The 19,757-nt window shown below is 35.1% G+C and overlaps 1 protein-coding gene across 2 annotated transcripts; it reads left to right on the forward strand.

Moving 5' to 3' along the window:
• The first annotated feature begins 658 nt into the window (after positions 1-658).
• Positions 659-19,753, forward strand: LOC123707665 (villin-like protein quail). Of its 2 annotated transcripts, none has more exons than XM_045657927.1 (16): positions 659-728; positions 3,339-3,437; positions 10,131-10,244; positions 11,187-11,392; positions 11,690-11,891; positions 12,141-12,443; positions 14,090-14,383; positions 14,776-14,973; positions 15,514-15,600; positions 15,674-15,767; positions 16,042-16,272; positions 16,562-16,699; positions 17,165-17,320; positions 17,540-17,646; positions 18,403-18,588; positions 19,534-19,753. In XM_045657927.1, the coding sequence occupies exons 1-16, from the start codon at positions 714-716 to the stop codon at positions 19,645-19,647; spliced, it is 2,544 nt and encodes an 847-aa protein (XP_045513883.1). In that variant the 5' UTR covers positions 659-713; the 3' UTR covers positions 19,648-19,753. The 2 variants fall into 2 exon arrangements, with proteins under 2 accessions (XP_045513883.1, XP_045513882.1); XM_045657926.1 differs by lacking the exon at positions 659-728 and adding an exon at positions 2,014-2,119.
• The last annotated feature ends 4 nt before the right edge of the window (positions 19,754-19,757 follow it).

Below are 19,757 nucleotides of genomic sequence, written 5' to 3' on the forward strand. Positions count from 1 at the left end.
TCCGGTCTACCTCAAAAATTTTGTTTTTAGACAAAAAAGTTGTTTTTATTTTTTTAAGATACAGCATACAAAAATACATATAACCCTTACTTCCCCCCCCCCCCCCCCCCCTCTACGATCGAACCCTATTTTTTCTTAAAAACTTATGACTTGAACTCTGAGGTTTATATAGAGAAAAATTCACACAGAAAACCTAAAAAAGTTTTCTTTCCGGAAAGCCGAACAGTCTCTTGGGTAGTTTGCATGTTTCTATGTACTAAAAAGGTAGACTAAGTAAAAAAAAGAGAAACGAAGTTTGCGGGGGTTAGTTAGTTAGTTTAGTTATTTATAATATAATAATTGTCACCCATCTAAATTGAGGTGTTTCATTTGTATCTCTCTCGTCTGCTCCTTTAGGAACTGTGTTGCAGTTCAATAAAGTAGTTCTTATATAATTTTGGTATATACGAGTCTGCCTATGTTGCATGTTGCGTGTTTTGGTGGTGTCTAGATTTCGTTACGTTTCAATTGAGTTATGAAATCCGATATCGTTTTGGTTTGGTCATTATGGGTTTCAATCCGTAACAAACGAAAGCGAACGTGTGACTTCACAAAGTGCGCGTCCAAGCGTATTTCCTGTGACCAGAATTGTGGGATTTTTGCACCAGTCCACACAAAGCGGAGTTGACATGTGCCTGCGTGGAGCAAGAAACCGCTAAACAAGAAAGATCCACATGGATATCTATCAGGTTATATTATTTGTTTCTGTCTTATAAAATTTGTGAATGAGTCATTTTAAAGTAATAAATATTACAACCAAATCCGATTTTTACATAAGAATATTTATTTATTCAACTCGTTATAATAATGCAAATTAATTAATATAAACAGGCGGCCCCATCACATCAAACAATATCTTCCAGGTTAACTTAACAACACTGGAGAGAAAAACACTTTTTGAACGGATTGAAGCTATGCATTATTATTAAAAACTTATAATTATTTGCATAATTCTTAATTTTAATTTTTTTCCGACTTTTCGCGTACTTTTCAGCGTGCATGGTCACGGTGATTTAAAATTTAGAATTATGTAAATAATTATAAGTTTTTAATAATAATGCATAGCTTCAATCCGTTCAAAAAGTGTTTTTCTTAATGTGTAAAAGCTATGTCAACAAAAGACAATACTAAACACTGGAGAGAATATGGAAAAGTATAGTGTGCATAAAGTACGTTGCAATTTACATTTAAAATATAGTACAATATCATATAATACATACATATAATTACATTGATAATTATTTGAACACGCACTTAATAAATTTATAATAAATATCACGATTATTATAAGAAACAGATATTTCTCTAGTCGAACCCAAAGCCTCTTAACAAGTACATGACTAACTTTTCAAACGGAAAATCTCAAATAGAGGCCGAGGCGAATTTTAAATTTAATTTTCGGCAACTAGCACTAACCTAAAAAATATCAAGCATGGGTGCACCCAGACTTACATTTCAAGGATATATAAAAATGACATGTAGAATTATATAAAATCTACTATTAACTGTTTTAATTTTTTTTCTAATTTCCTACTGCGGCCGGTCATTAACAAAGAATCCTACATACATTTGAGTTGTCAAATCAAATACAGATCAGCTAATTCTTTACCCACATACGTGAAAAATAATTATTGTAATAATACACAATTGTGGAATTCATAACATCTCGAAGACTTTGGTATCGTTCGCAAAGCCTGATAAAAACAAAACAAAAAATCTATCAAGTTTTTCTAAAACGTAGCGTAAAGATTAGAAACGTTTCGCGTTAATTATCTTTATATACGAAACTATCTAAAGTTATGCATCGTCTGCTCCAGATATTTGTGATTGTTTACTGTTAATTATAATTACGCTATGATGATCAACCATCAATCGCACGCGACTTTCGCGTTTTAATTTATTCCCATTTAATAAAAATGCAGTCGGCGTGAAACATTTCTCTTGTCCGTGGCGGGTTAGTCTGTGGTTCGTGTACGTAGATTTCGGTCGTCTTGAGATTCGGTTTTACCGCGAGTGTGTAGGTGATGGACACTTGTGCCTGACCACCATAATGCACATACTGGAAATAGGCGATGAACAAGTAGGATTTTAGTTTTGTAATATGTAAATAAATTTGTGCGTCGTGTGAGAATTTACAGTTACACAGTGTTCGACATTATTGTTGTAATTTTAACAGTTTTACAAATTTAATTCTCAGGAATTCTTATTCATTGCCATTTTTAAACTGTATATTAAGGAGAATATAAATAGCCAATATATAATATGACCTTTAGATTTAAGTGTGTGTAAAATAAAGTAATTTTATCTTATTTTTCATTTGTCTATTACATAAGTTTACTGTGGGTTAAAAACTAAGTAGTCTCCTCAACTAAAAGATCAACTCCAAGCTTTAAGCACAATCGAAATGGCGAAAACGGAAAAAATAGATAACCCATAAAAGATAAAGCTTCCTGATATTGATCCAAACCGATTACATGACGCTAATCTAATTATAGATAAAATTCATGGTATATATAGAAATAAGTTAAACATATTAAAAAAACATCTATTGTAGGGTACATATAACTATGTACTTTATAAAACTCCAGTTATCTGGTCAGCAGAATGGAAATCTAAAATTATTAATAACGCAAACATGAATTAGGAGACTAATGACGACTAAAGTGGCCATTTTAATATTTTAAACAAAGATTTGTGTTTTATGTTTATAACAAATAACCTGGAAAACTTCTGGACTTTAAAAAATCTTTCACTTTTAGAATACCATATTACCATTGAGTAACATTGGCTATGTATGTCAAAAATATTTAAAAACTAAATAAATGTCTTTGTGATTCCAGCCCGCTAGCTCTTCATATGAATTGTATTATTATTGTTAACCGCAAATTCGTGATCAACGATTTTGCAATTCAAAAATGTCAGTTGTCAACATTCGTGATACGATATCAATAAACGATTCACGACATTGCGACGATTGCTGATAGCTGAAGCAAAGCTGCTACAAGACGATTTGTCCACTCTGGATTCCAATAGGCAATGTTTATTCAGCAATTACCAAAAGCAAACACATTCGCGCGAAACGCATTTTATGTCTCTCTATTTCATCACGCTGAAGCAATGCTTAAAATATTTATGTTATAGTACGAATACATTTTAAGTAGCCCATCAAAGATAATTTACTAATACAGTTGTAAAAAAAATATTTTTATGCTTTTTTTAAAATAATAACAAATGTTTATAACCTGCCTATATGAAGTATATTTAAAATGACTATTATTTGTCCATTTATTTATTTACAGGATGAGGACAATGTCGTACCAACAAAAGCTGTATTGGACGGCGCAGTCTTCAGGACTGTCCCACGGGATCAAACTACGTTTCTCATATGGAAAATTACGGTATGGTTAATTATGTGATGCTTTGTTATTTCAACACTATATAAGAAATGGGATTTACTAATAAATAATCTCATGGACAATAATATGCTAAATTTATAGTTCAAAAGTTCCTGGCTATTATGTTAGTAAAAGCTCCATTAACTTAAATTTAAGCAGTAAAATTTTCTTATTTAAAATTATTACATGAATTTACAAAGAGAAATGCTTGTATGTGTTGCGGACACTTTACAATATGAAATATCTTCCGCTCCTCGCAAAACAATGACGGCATGATATAATAGTTAACAAAGACATTACAATCACGCATAATTATAGTCACGATCACCATCGCTCCCATAATCTTGTGAAATACCACACGTAGGAAGGGACTTTCACCAAGTCGGAGTACTGTGAGAAAAACTAATTTGTTTACAGTCTATTGAGAGAATGGCTTAGTGTAATTATACACCTCCTACAGCCAATACAGTTTTTTAGACGCACAACAATTGATTTGGACGCAGACGCAGACTATAAGGAATAAATTTAAAACTATAGGTATTTATCATCATTCGATGGAAGCATATATATAAAATTTACCTTACTTATACCAAAAAAATATATTTTACTTCACTTAGTATTCATGATTGGTAAATGTTACTTAAAAAATTACAAATCATGAATACTTACGACTATAGCGACTACATTAGGACAGTTGCCCCTTGGGAGATTATTATTAGACCAAATTACTAATTAACGTATCATTAAAATTCTGTATTTCTTGCATAATTTATCTATAGAAAAACTGCGTGAGGAAATCAGCCTAAGACCCAAAAAGTCGACGGTATGTCAGGCGCAGAAAGCTAATCGCACACTTGCCTATTAGAGAGAATAAATGATCACGAAACAGATACAGAAAATTTAAGGCCAGACCTTCAAAACTTGCAGCACCGCTTTTTTTAGCTTAGTTGTTTTTTAATCCATAATTCAGATCATCTGCAATAAACATAAACAAATAGCAACCACACCTAACTAATATTAAGATACCATTTGTTGCAGTTAAACTCAGTATATGTTTAGTTCTTTGTGTATAGTATACAAACGAACAAAACTTGATGAACGAACTAAAATACCTCATACAAAAAACAATTGTATATTTTTTCCCTACTACTTACAAATATTAATAAATAACAAATATCATTTATTTGGCTGTTACGTTTGTGACTGAAAAAGGATTCGTGTCTCCTTAAGTCTTGTCGACTTCAATTTACGACTGTAAATAGTTACAAATCTAATATATGTATTCAATATTACATATTAGTCTATCGAGTAACAAGTTTCGCTTGAATTGAGGTTCAGAACCGTGACAAAGGATCGTTAGCCTCCAGGTCAACGCCCAGGTAGTCTAGTTATACCTAGTTCTAACAATACAACAAAAAAGGTGTATATTGTAATAACACTGTTATATGCTTCTTTTGATATTTATATAGAAACTTTACAAACTCTTGCCAAAATAAAATGGTACAGATATTAAAAGAGGTTTACTCATGAATATTATATATTTAAATCAATTAAATGAAACAATTGGTTTAAATAAGCTTGCTCAGTCATTGTATAAAAATGTCTTTTAGCCTACTGTGCTTGCGACACTCCCTCAATTTGTGTGTGTAAGGCATGCCGGTTTCCTCGCAAGAGTTGGACAATGGATGAAATGTCCATCGGCCAAGCCATGATTCGAACGCACAACTCTCAGATAAATTACTAAAAAACGCATGACTTAAACGTCATTTCATATTACAAGTTTTCTGTCGCTAGCATATGCTAATTAATATGTATTAAAGCAGTTGTTGACCCTTGAACGTCCAATATTATAGCTATTATTTATTATTAACTATGGTCTTAATAAAAAATCATCGTATCAAGTAATGTAAAAAAAATAATATCGTTTTAAAGCATATTTTATATCAAGGTGAAAGTAAATACAAAACCGACAGGGTGCCACAACACAAATGAAAACGTATCAAATTACAATTTTAAGAATCTTGGAAATTCTAATTACAACTTCTAATTGAAAATTTTCTGAAATTTTATTCATTTATTTGATTATTATTTTGTATCCACATATAAAATGAAGTTGGCTACGTCTGTATGAACGCGATAAACTATGAAATAACTATTGTTGTTTGAGTGATTACAGTTTTATATGAATTGACAGATTTAACAATGATTTGCTAAATCTTGCTAAAATGGGCGATACTGTAGACGGAAGCCAGCATACATCAATTATACGCATCAAACGGGGATTTTGAACCCGCCGTGAACGAAGTTAAATGTACATTATTCTAAAGATAATATTCAACAAAATTGCGAATATTTTACCCTAAGGCTCAGTCGTTAAACTATAGTCAGCGCTTAAATACACGGATTCGTATTGCACTTAGATGATAAAAGTTCTATTCTTATCGCCTACACAGTTATATCACTTTAATTTTTCATTTCATTTATTTATTAAAGTTCACAGCTCATCTACAGTATATGTTACAATCTACATGTCCTAAAATATGTTATGATAATTATCGTAAACATAAATGTTACAAAAAAGTAAGAATTCAATAGAAATATTACGCTTGTAACTTTTTGTTATACCCGTAACAATTTTTTGTCCATTGTTAACCAAAAAATACTGGTAAATTAGCAGATTAGGTCTCCGATAGTCGTTGTTGTATGTTGATAGTCAAGAATGCTTTTGAGTTTTTGTAAATTAGACAAATGGGACCAAAACATAATGCAGATTAGCTGCTCTGATTATGTTTTGGTCCAGATTAATCTAAATGCAGGAAGATGAACCTAGCAAATATTAACTTTCATTGCAAATATATAAATCGGAAAATTAACTTGCAAGAAAACTAATTGTAAGCACTCGTTGGGAAGCGCATTAAATTAGCCTTTCTAAATCATGACTGTGATCGTTATCTCTCTGTGGGACTTCTCGAATATAAGCAAATGCACTAGAATTATCTACTAGAGAAAATATAGTGAATATTTTGTTTTGGGTTAGCCTTTCTTACCGCAAATTAATTTGTAATAATACGATTTTCCTAACCAACATTTTGCGTAAACATCTACAGTACAGTATTTTATTTTCAATGGTGTAATATTGTAAAAAATATGGATTTTTTAAAAATATTATTTGACCAACAAAAATCAATCGATTTTTTTAACGTTATGTATTCGTTTTCAATACACTATTGTTATTAGGTATATGAACGACCGTCGTCTTTGTGGTGCACATAGCCATAAAGGCGTTCGATACCTGATAAAATAAAAATATAATAATACCGCTTTTGCATGCAAAGAACCGATTCTCTTGAAAATTATTATTAATATTATATAGGTGCCCGATACTGAATTGTTTCAGGAGTTTAAACACAAGTCTCTGAATGTTCACGTAACAAAAGTGGTTGTAATAATCTTTTTAAATTTATCACCATTTAACAGTTGAATTTGCAAGTGACATCTAATAAACAAAGTAAAGAGAAAGTATAACACTTAATTAGGCATATAGCAATAAATTGGTTTGCATGCGAGAAGCGCACGCGCAGACCCACTATTATCTCAGCGTGTCTCGCAAGCTGTTATTTGTACATTTTATGTTCTAGGAAACTTTCGTTTTTCCGCATGAAGTGTTACTGATGGATTTTTTTTCTAAACATATTAAAACACAACTATAAAACTGCTGAAGATGGCATAGAACGAGCGTTCTTAAGCGTTTATATTAGAAACATCAATATTATATCTATAATACCTCACACATTATAGACAGTACGCAAACATATAACTTAGTTCTTCTTATACCTTGAATACCTAATATATATATAAATATATTATGAGCGAATCTGCGCATACAGCGAAGGAAAACATTAGAAAATGTTCTTATATCCCGACTTATGCCCGGCTTAGTAGTTCTTATCCATAAAACAAAAAGATTCAGTATCTAGGTGCAAAATTGGTATTGCTACTGGATATTATTATTATTTTATAAAAAATCTTATAGTATATCTATTATGTATGCAACAGCAATCATTATTAAATACTATAATTCAAAAACGGCCAAATTAAAAATAGATTTAGTATTCAAACTCAAACGCAAAATAACATTATTCATATAGGTAAACAAAGTATACTTAACAACGTCAGAATAACAAATTAATTGTAAATTTACATTTACTACCAGTTCGCAAATAAATGGCGTAGAACGGGCAAGAAGAACTGGCAAGAAACTTTCCACCACTCTTTAACCGCTATAAAGTTTTGAGTCACACAAATTGTATGAACTGGAGCAAATCAATCCCAAGGATTAGGATCATTTAAATATTCGTCAAATTTATAAAACGTTTTATTGATTAATTCAAGGTTAACGAGGGATTTGAATTTATTAAGTAATATTTCTCTAATTTCGCTTGAGAGTTTGTTGAAAAAACGAATTCAATTTCCAAAGGAGTGGTTTAACTTCTAGAACCTGGTTGGTCGTACGGTGGATTTCAACGAATAAAGTAACCATTATGGCAGCAATTTGTTGTAGTGCTTAATTCTACGATTTGTTAATTAACCTTACAAAACAGGTATAGGTCAATTCAAATACAAACAAAAACTTTTATATAAGCAGGAATGAAGCGACAAATTCTATGTATTTGTAATAAGGTAGTAACGAAGTAGCAACCACCAAATTGCATACTATGTTAATAAACATAACGTATTTATTACACCAGAATGTTTACGATCTTTAGGCTGGTTTTAAGTACAAACCCGTCCCAGGCACGTAGGCGAGCTAAGATAAAACCTAACGGAAGAAATGACTCATTCGAACACCGCTATGCAGCTCAGCTGACCGCGACGTTGAACGTGTAACTTAGTGCAGCTAAAAAATTGGACCAACAGATTTATTACGCTGGTATAGAATCCGTCTCACCTATATTTTATTGTTAATTAATAGAAAACGTGCATTTACCGGACAATCGATTTGCAGTTGTTAACGCCAGTAAAAGCCAGTACACCATTTATTAAAACTAAATAACTCAGTGACGCTACAACATTTTTAGGTCTGGGCCACAGCTATCTATTGTTTCATGATCATTTGTTAAGCTAATAGGCGAATAAGGGATCAGCCTCCTGTGCCTGGCAGACGTGGTCGACTTTTAAGGTCTCAGAAGCCGGTTTCCTCACGATGTTTTCCTTCACCGAGCGAATGTTAAATGCGCACATAGAAGGAAAGTGCATTGGTGCCAGTCCAGCCGGGGCTTGAACCTACGAACTACGGCTACTAGGCCATCACTTCACAATATTTATTAGATAATTAAATACACAAAGTATTCATGTAATAAAAAAAGGTTTTAAATAATTATTTATAAATATAGATAGTAGTAAGCTGTAGCCGCGCAAGGTCCACACGAGTTGTATCCTGGCGAGGCTTCATTTCTTATTAAATGTTATACACAATTTGTATTAATATAAATAAAACTTTTCCTATGAATTTGGAGAATATATGACATTCCTTAATTTTGTACGTATAAATCGATTAACAAAGGGTTTTATAATAACAACAATACATACAAAAACAATTTTATTTATTTAAATTAACAATAAGCTTATCATTAATGAAACTATAGATTTTTGTTAATGTGATGAAAATTTGAATTGTTTTGTTTACAATAGTTGTTACGTTTGTTTTAACAAACCATAACGAATATAATGTATTCATAGATGGTAATCAACGCACGGGGCTCGCAAACCGAACACAGAAATGCTTAAATAAATTTTGAAACTTATTTTATTTACTATAAACTTTTACACAAGACTTCATTACTCACACTGGTAACTTTTACTAATATTTTTCTTAATATTAGTATACATTCTTTTTCTTATTTTCTACGGTCTCTGGCAGAATGAGCAGCGCTGTGAAAAAGTCTGCTCTTCAGCATAATGCTAGACTAGCCAATTACAATTACAGCACACACGCATTACACACTTAAAACGTACCTTGATCTGTAATAGAAAAAAAATGTTATCTCTCATTCTTATTCGTTGAGCAATGAAAGCTCTGGGGTCACCGCTACTATCAACCAGGCGCCAACTTAATTCTTTAATTAGCGCCTGTGCATTTGAACCCCACGACCCTACTCCTAAGAGTCTCTACTCCAAAGGGAACTAAATCTAACTTGGAGGAAAGAATCTTATATTTGAGCCGTTTATTATATTCCAACTGCTCTGGATCCGATTCAGTTTTTTTGCTCGCCCGAGGGAGATGAGACGGGGCAAACGTGTCCACACTAGTAATATCTCATACCAAAGCTCGTCCCATCTTCCAAGGGATCCCATCTCTAGCGATGCCTGTTGGCTCCAAAATCGCTGGAAACTTGACGGAGGCAAGAGAGCGTATGATAATTAGTGGCGACGTGGCGAGAAAAACGACCTTCACTAAGTATATTAAAAAAATTATTACACATTCAAGAAGTATTCCGAACCAATTCGACTCAGAATCCTTCAAGAAATGATAGTACCGATTGTTAAAAGGCCGGTAGTCTTGGATACTCCAGAGCTCGCTGGTATGGCGAGTGGGCGGCGGTATCACTTAACATCAGATGAGCCTTCTGCCCGTTTTCCACCTGTTGTATAAAAAAAAATACAATCATAATATGTACGAGTATATATATGTTTCAGGAGTCATCCACAGAAATGCTACCACGGGCTCAATTCGGCACATTCTACGACACTGATGCTTATTTAGTATATTCAGCGTCATTGCCTGGACAGCCTGCTGGTCCTGATGTTATTGTAAGTATTATCAAAAACCTCAAATAACCTAAGACGTACCGAATGGAATCTGGGCCTGGGAATACAGACCCAGAGACAAATTCAAAATTATCTGTAGCACTGGCAAATACGTCAAACTATAAAGTATTAATGGGTATATTGCACCTGGGGCTTGCAAAGTCTGGGGATGACTTTAGCTCACGCATTGGCATTTAACCATTGCCCCGACAGCCCCAGTGCCAAATTCTTTTGGCATTGGGGCTGTCGAAAGGTGATTTTGTCACAAGCTTTTATAGGGTGGGTTAGAAAGTTAAGTCGTCCACGTCTAACAAAAAACGACTGAATGACGAACGTAAATCAATTCTCCGACGTTAATCACTGGTCCATTTATTGCAGTAGTTCATAATAATACAAGTAAGTTACGGTATAAAATGAAAGATCTCAATCTGTACATTAATGAAGAACAATCTATATTATGGTCTTCTAATTAGTTTAAAGTATCGTACACACGATTACGTGATGTTACATACATGTTACAGAACTTGTTGGTATAAAATCAGTCGTTATATTATATTTTATTGTTATAATTTAATTTTTTTTTTGTCGAGCATTACTCACTTCAGCGTGCGACTCTCATCCTTGAGGTTCAATCCCCGGGGACTTTCTTTGTTGGGCATTTAACAGTCGCTCGAATGGTGAAGGAAAACATCGTGAGAACTGAGGCCCAAAAAGTCGACGGTATGTGTCTGGCGCAGGAGACTGATCACCCACTTACATATTAGATTGACAAATAAGCATGAAACAGATACAGAGATCTGAGGCCCAGACCTAAATAGGTTGTGATACATTTTACAGATTTTGTGGTCTCCTTCGAAAGATTGTCTGATCTTCGAAGTGTTTTATTTGTATAAAATCAATCGTTAAATGTTTCATTGTTCTAATTAAATTTTCGTTTTGTCCCAGCGCCGTGAAATAAAAGAAAATGGTAGCGGTGAATGCGCTGAGCGTCATATTCACGCGTGGGCGGGCGATCGAGGAGGTCCGGGGCCATTGGCTTTACGACGCGCATCACAACTCGCTTCTCACGTTGGCGCACCTGTGGTCATACATAGAGAGACAGCTACTAAAGAATCACCGAGACTTCTGTCCTACTTTCGAGATGGGATTAGGCAAGCATTATTATTGAAATAACAAAAACATAAGAGTTTTCTTGTGTCCTGACCGGACATTTGCTTACCTGGTAATCGTTATATTCTGAGTAGATAGGTTAGTATATAGTATACATCCGCTCTCCCATGTATAAAACCTAACCCTTGTTTCTTTCTCTCTTAGTTATTCTAAGTTGTAACTCTTTCTTGTTTTTCGCTGAATTTAAATGAAGACTTATCAACAATACTTACAATAAGCCTCCAAATGAGAAGCACATTTGTGTGCTTTTTATTATTTATTAATTTGTATTATTCCAGGATCCTTTGCAGTGGCTCAAACCTCAACGGGGGTAGTCGATTGTACAGAGTTTGCGGGCGCAGACCTGTACTTCTACAACTAGAACCCGTGTCATGGTCTCATCTTGCCTCTGACGGAGTATTTGTTCTTGACACGTCTGCTCTTGTTGTTCTGTGGTTGGGTCGAGCTGCTAATCTTATAGAGAAAATTTTTGGTGCTAAGGTAAATTCTGAAATTGTAGCTCAGCCAGTTATTTAAATAATGTGATTTAAAAATTTTGTACAAATTAAAATATTTAGAATAACATTACTCGTCACATTAAGAATAGGAAATAGGACCAATGTATTTCGGAGAGGGTTAAATATAGGGTACATTTAGAGAAGAAGAAAAAGAAGTCACTTACTTAGAAGGAGGATATAGAAGTATTTCTTTATTTATTAGAGTACTTAACTTTTTTAAAATTTCTAACAGATTGCATATAGAATGGCCCGTGGCGCCGACAAAGGCATGTTGTCCCGTCGTATAACGATCGCTCACGATGGCTACGAGCAAACCCTTCCAGTAGCAGACCGAAATCTTCTAGACTCAGTCTTGGACCTTCGAGCTCGTTCTGTACGACCAATTGCCCCAACCCTGGATCCACCAAAACCCGCCAGATTATATAAGTCCTCGAAACCAACTAGAGCGTCCCCAGTTGTACTGACACAAAAACCTGCTGCTCGTCTGGAAGAAATCAAACGCGCTCCGCTGTATAGATCCGACTTAAACGATGATGTAAGTACCTATAAGCACATTAGGTATTCAAAAAATCTAATAGAAGCAGGCGTGGACTAGGCACGTGTTAAAACATCACCGGCATACAAAAGTATGGCTGCTAACATTTGTGGTTGTATACATACATTTTACGTTTTGGGTTTTTTAGATTCAAGAAGAGTTACCATTTGTCGTAAAAAGATAAATGCAAATAATTATATTCAAACATTTTATTCTCTATTCTGTAGCTTTAGACTGCCATTATTCAACTAAAACGAATGTGATATGACTTGATTGTTTCTTACATACTGACTTGTGTAAGATTTAACTTTGACTAAGCATTATGAAAAAATGACAATACTTATTATGATAACTAAAACAATATATCATACGAAATCAAAGTTAGGACATACCACCCGTATCACGACGTCCGTCCATGCTGCACACAGCTGTACACTGAACGATTTTCGAACTAATTCAACATACGGTCCTTCAAGAAAAGAGCGTACCAATTCTTAAAAAGCCGGACGCAACGAGCCTTCTGGCAATGTCAGTGTCCATGGCCGGTATCACTTAACATCAGATGAGCCTCCTGCCCGTTTGCCTCCTAATAGATAAAAACACATAATATACTTAAATCGACGTTTCGAAGTGTCGAAGTCTTATATTCGTATATAAAGTTGAATCAATTATAATTTTTTTATTTAACGAAATCACTTTCGCCAATCGATTACAACGACCAATTACTTTCCGTGCGGCTTGATCCCTTGGGGTTGCGTAGAGATGTTGGGTCTCTCTGCATCTTCTACCGCATTTACCATGCAGAGTGTTGAGAGGAGCTGTGTTTCATTATCGGACGTCAAGGCAAAATACAAAATACCATCCGTATCACCTCGACGTCCGTCGTTCCACAACTGAGCGTTTTCTAAGGCAGTTTTTGGCGTGCACCACCACTATGTGGAACCAGTTACCCACTGAAGTATTTCCGAACCAATTCGACTTAGGGTCCTTCAAGAAAAGAGCGTAGCAATTCTTGCAAGGCCGGCAACGCACTTGCGAGCCTTCTGGCAATGTGAGTGGCCATGGGTATCGCTTCACATCAGGTGAGCCTCTTGCCCGTTTGCCTGCTATTACATAAAAGAAATCAGTGTACGTTACGGATATAACATGAGTCATGCAATGAAGTAGTTTTTAGGTCTTTTCACTATACTATCCCACGCAAAATCTTGTTACGTGCCGAGACTAATATTGTTATACCAAAAACTATAATCATATCGATTTCAGCGTGAACGTGAATGAATGTGAGATTGTAAGGCTTTTCACTTTCAATTCAATATCATTAAGTTTAATGGCATTGATCAGTAAGCTATATACCAATGGCGTTACAACCTGTTACGTCTGGGGCTCAGATTTATGTAGCTGCTCCATGATAATTTCTAATAGGCAAGTAGATGATCAACTTCTGTGCCTGACACACGCTCTCGACCGTACGAGCGAGTCTTAAATACGCACATACACAGAAAGTCCTTTGGTGTGCAGCTGGCTATCGAACCTATGATCCCAGGGTTCAGAGTGGCACCATAAAACCACTAGGCCAGCACTGCTGAGACTAGTAAGCTATACTCTTATATTAGCAATACATAGACATATAAATTCTTTAATTTCAGGGCATCTATGTAATTGACGCTGGTTCACGGGGAGTATGGGCATGGGTTGGGTCAAACGCTTCTAAACTTAACCGGGGGGCGTTAGCTGCAGCCCGAGGGTTGGCAAAAGCTCGTAGATACAGTGGCCCGGTGTCAGTTACTGTATCAGGCAGAGAGCCCTTGGAGTTTGCAGCCCTGTTCCATAAGTGGAATTGGAGCGACTCGCGAAGAGATGTGAGGTTACGGTCAGCTCGATCGGCTACAACTAAGTTGGATGCGGTCAGCCTTGCGACGAATGCTTGGTTGGCGGCTGAGGTAATATAAAAAATTTAATCGCATAATATTGAGCAGTCTGTAGACAAATTCTTCACACTTTTCTCTATTGTAGTGAAGACCGGGGCTGGTTGTGACAGGGGTAGGTAGTTACAGTGGCAATGGTCGCGAAACAGAGAACGCAGTACTGACGTTAGAAAGGGACAATTACTCCCGCCATAATCAGCTACATAAAATTTATTTAAAATAAAAAGTTACTTAATAGAATAAACCTATTTCCAGGTCAAACAATCAAACCAATAAAAAATACGACAGTTTGTAATAATAATATCACAACCAGCCCCGGTCTCCCCTACACAGTATAGAGAACCGAAGATCAAAATGACAAATCATTCAATAGAAGATTAAAGTTACTTAGCAGAAATGATTTTCAGACTCAGGTCCCAGATGATGGCTCAGGTGCTCTCCGAATGTGGCGGGTTCGACGTGAGGAAGAAATAGACCGAGAACGAAGCGCTTTACAAGAGTTAGAGCGACCTCAACAAGCCGTTTTCTACGATCGAGACTGTTACATCGCACTATACACCTACCACACGCCAACCGGGGATCAGACAATTATTTATTATTGGATGGTAAGTGTGTAAGGATGTTTGCCAGCCCTAGTAACTTCTCCTCTTGGAATACTGTTCTCACATCTGGCTGGAGCTCCCCAATACCAGCTGCTTCCACTTGACCATAATCAACGAAGACCGGTTCGATCCCTCTCCGAGCGACTTGATCCTTTGGCGTTGCGGAGAGATGTAGGGTCACACTGCATCTTCTACCGCATTTACCATGCAGAGTGTTGAGAGGAGTTGTTCAGATTAATACCTGCAGCTGAGTTTCATCATCGGACGTCGAGGCAGAATACGAAATTCAACCCGTATCACCTCGACGTCCGCCTTTCCACGACTGGGCGTTTTTCAAGGAAGTTTTTGCCGCGCACCAACGCTATGTGGAACCAGTTGCCCACTGAAGTATTTCCGATCCAATTCTTAAAATATATAAATAATATAAATAATTCTAAAATTTTTGTACTACACTATGCCAAATTTGGAATCGTACTGGACGCTACAGATCAGCGATCGATCAGCTAGATTCTAAATCCTAACGACATCTTTGTTTCATTCCAGGGTGGCTCTTCGCCAAATGATTTGAGGAATTTGGGCGTTAAAGAAGCCAAAGACCTCTACACAAAGCTAGGGCGTCTTCCTATCCAGGTAATTAGTTTTTACCAATGAGTGTATAATATTATTACAGTAACTGTAATAATATTTTCTTTATATTTTACAGGCTTGGGTATACCAGGGTAAAGAACCGGCTCATTTCCTCCAAATATTCAAAGGACGAATGGTCACATACTGCGGTACTGCCACTAATTATGATCGTGAGTATAAGTTTATGTACTTAATATAAATAAATATATAAGTAATAAAACGCGACAGTATTGAAAGTTTACATTTTATAAATTATAAAGAAATTTAGAACTATAGACACGAAAAACTTCTTTGTAAATATCTAATACAGGCTTTACAGATGGATAAATTATCCTCTATTACATCCTTGCTAGAAATAGGCAGCAGACGGTAACTGATAGCTTAGGAAAGAGACTTTTTCTTGTGTGACTATGTCAATATTAATAAAAAAAACACTTTGTGTAGCAAGCGGCCGTCGTGTGATGCCCCCACCACGAGCATTGATTCGCGTATCGGGTCAGTACGCACGGGAGGCTCGTGGCGTAGAAGTTTGTGCGTCGACGGCCACAAGAGGCGCGTGTTACATAGTGCGAGAAGGCGCTCGGATTTGGGTCTGGTGCGCTGTCACTGCTACTGGTGACGAAAGGGAGGTCGCTAAGAACATGGCGGCGGCGGAACATGTGTTAGTCATGCAAGGTAAATCTCAAACTAAATTGTAAACTACAGTTTAATCAACTTTCTGTATCGTCGATGCTTTATGTATACAAACGATGATGGGTCAAAACATATTAACATATAGGAGTCGCACTAAGCGGTGTCTTGGATAAGACGACATATCCTGGTTTCTTTCTATGAAGAAAGTATTAAGTGCCTAATTTAAAAAAAAAAACGGGTAATACTGGTGTTCTAACGCAATATAATAATATTTATTATACTCGGAACATTCACAGCTCCAAAACAATTATTTTTAATTTTATCATTTAAGGCAAAGAGAAACCAGATTTCTGGGCAGCGTTAGGAGATCGACGGCACTTACTCGTTCCCGCTCCTCTTGAGGAGATTCACCGACCCTTACCGCCTCGTCTGTTCTACGTGGCTGTGGCGTCACCTGGGCATTTTACATGTATGTTCATATTATACCAATAGTAACAACTTGCATTATAAATAGATTGTGTGACTGATCCCAGATTTAAAGACAAATAACTTTGTAAATAGTATTGTCTTTTGTTAACATAGCTTTTACACATTAAGAAAAACACCTTTTGAACGCATTGAAGCTATGTATTATTATTAAAAACTTATAATTATTTACATAATTTTATTAATAATACATAGCTTCAATCCGTTCAAAAAGTGTTTTTATTAACGTTGTTAATGACGAACTTATTGTCATCCGAAAGAGACTTTGACAGAATCTTATAATAAAGTTTTATGTTTTAACTACTTACAGTAAAGAAAATGAAAATGTCTTAATTAACAAACATTTTGATTTTATCAGACAAAGATGTAGACGAACGAACAATATTTTTGCAGAAAATACGTATCTTCAATTCAAGTAACTAATTTGTGTTTATTTATGAAATTACAGTTGAGGAGATAGTATCATTTAGCCAATACGAGTTGTCGCCTGAAATGTGTTGCGTTCTTGATGTACATTGCGCTGTGTACGTTTGGTTAGGAGCACACTGTTGTCTTCGTGCTAAGGATGATTCAAGGAACGTCGCGCTTTCCTATCTCACATTTGGTATGCTGTTATATATACCTAGCTTTTTGGACTTTGTTGTTCAATCGAAATTTTTAATAAACCCAAACAAAACCACTTTTTCAGAAAGTTATTTTTGTTTAATTAATTTAAAAGTAGTTATTTGGTAACAATGTATATTATAAAGGAACTATAAATATTTTACTCTTGTTAATAAAAATGTATTTATCACACCTGTCTAAGCATTCAAAGCAATTTCAGATCCTGCATCTCGCGATCCAGATACCCCAATATACGTGCTAAGTCAAGGCCGTGAGCCTCCAAACTTTACTGGATTTTTCCCCCATTGGAAGAGCTCCATGTGGAAGGTCAGTTGCTGCTTATATTATACTTTAAATGTAATTATAGTATGTAATCTTGTACTACTGTCTTTAAAGGCCAATACTGCGTTAAAAGATGTCTTCAGATGATGTAAATACAGCTTAATTACATTATCTACCTAACTCTATGTTTCAAGTGCTTAATACACACTCAGTGTTTGATTTTTTACTATACACGTTAATCCTAAACATAGCTTAAACCCGTTACGATAGATGCCTATATATCACATGACACTATAATGTGTTATTGTTAAAATACGTATACAATTATAAACGTCTTGTTCGTTTACACCAATGTTTTTGAAGTGAAAGTTCTTTTCCGGCGTTGGAAAAAAATTACCATCACATTTTTCGTTTGCGTTTCTCATTATTCCGTTACGCGCTAGCTGTTTCTGGTCCCTACCACGGTTGATTTGAAGAGTTTCGAAGCCATTAATAACAAAAATATATAATAACGATAACAATGATGGTAACAATTCTATTATCATTATTGAAATTCTGTAATAGTCTTAGTAGTAATAAGGTAAAATGAAATAATTGTATTATTTGTATTCATGTCTATGATAATCAAAGCCTTTTGTTAAACTTGATCTAATTTAACTTTATTTAACCAATTTCTGTAAAGTTGCATATAGTAGATCATTGTTCGAAAAATAAGGTCATAAAGAAGTTTAACTTCTTAAGTGTGTACATTATTATAACATAGTAATTACGTGCCACAATTCTAATTCTTCATAATTTCAGGCTCACAAGACGTTTAGTGCAATAGTAAGTGCGTTAGAGGGTAAAGCAATAGTACGCGGCGGAAACAGCGCCCACCAAAATGGAAACTCTGAGAATCAATTTGATCAGCACGAGAAGTATCCTTTGTCGGTATTGCGAGGCCCCAAAGAACACATGCCTTTGGAAATCGATCCACTTACTAAAGAGGTAAATTTATAAAGGTTATATATAACTAGCTGACCTGGCAAATAATGTTTTGCTGTATATGTCACCTCAAATCAAATTGCCTAGGAAATTTATTAACTTTCGTAGATTATAAACGAGATATAAATTGTATAATTTTACGGACCGATTTTTGCCAATTTGCGACGTCTCGTAGTAAATTTATAAGCCCTTGACACTCTTTCTAAAGGGGCTCCTAGACAGGCTATTTTTTCACGAAAATGTATAGCTGCAAAGGCTGCTGGTAGCATCAGCCAGTATTTACTGCTAGACTATGCAATACTCGGCAATATTTTTAGTATAATATGCCAAATAAAAGCCAATGCTTAGTGTCTCAACCAAATGGCCAGAACGATCGCTTTGCAATCGAAAATACTTAAATATTTCTCAGCCATATTATTGCTTTCTCGGTTTACGGCGTAACTGCGTCCATTTTTCATGCTACCTGAAGTTTGCCACGATTCGTTCGTAGCGCAATGTCCGTTTGTATTTGTTTCTGTATTTTTGGTTATAAGTATTAGCCAAGCCATGTATGTAGACCGTGTAAAGACAAAATAATGAAACTCATGCAGAAATGTTGCCGAGAGTTTGATGTTGTTGAACATTTTTCAGCTATGTACTGCTTTTAAATGTTTTTTCGTATTGTCGGGATATAGTTGGCAATCATGTAGCCACATATTTTATAAGTAAAGCCCGATGTAGAGAACCCTTTAGACATCATATAACAAAATAGAATTCGACTGGTAAAATAATATTCAAAATCGGTTCAGTAAAACATGAAATATCTCTTAATATAATAATCCCTACAACAAACATTACCTATTTATTATATTAATGAACCAGTAAAAATAAAAAAAAATATTATAAGAAATTGTCATTTGTGGTCAAAAGTAAGTTTGCCTTTATATAATTGAAAATTGTATCTTTCAGCTTTATTTAACACACGATGATTTCGTATCAACATTCAATATGCCGTACTGCGAGTTCCGGACCCTGCCAAGTTGGAAACAAAAAGAGATGAAGAAATTTGTTGGCCTATTTTAATTATTAACCAAAAATACAGCTCGTGGAAATCGTTACTACGTACGCACTAGCACTTTTATTTAAAATATCATATTCTTCAATTATGAAATTATATGTTAATAATAAGATAT

Source organism: Pieris brassicae, chromosome 3 (assembly GCF_905147105.1).
Source record: "Pieris brassicae chromosome 3, ilPieBrab1.1, whole genome shotgun sequence".
NCBI lineage: Eukaryota > Metazoa > Arthropoda > Insecta > Lepidoptera > Pieridae > Pieris > Pieris brassicae.

What these genes read in the sequence shown, in the direction of transcription:
- LOC123707665 (XM_045657926.1), top strand. Translation starts at nt 2,090, where the DNA reads ATGCACATACTGGAAATAGGCGATGAACAA. An exon ending in CAATTATTTATTATTGGATG is followed by an intron (nt 14,974 to 15,513) that starts GTAAGTGTGTAA and finishes GTTTCATTCCAG; the next exon opens with GGTGGCTCTTCGCCAAATGA. An exon ending in TAGGGCGTCTTCCTATCCAG is followed by an intron (nt 15,601 to 15,673) that starts GTAATTAGTTTT and finishes TATATTTTACAG; the next exon opens with GCTTGGGTATACCAGGGTAA.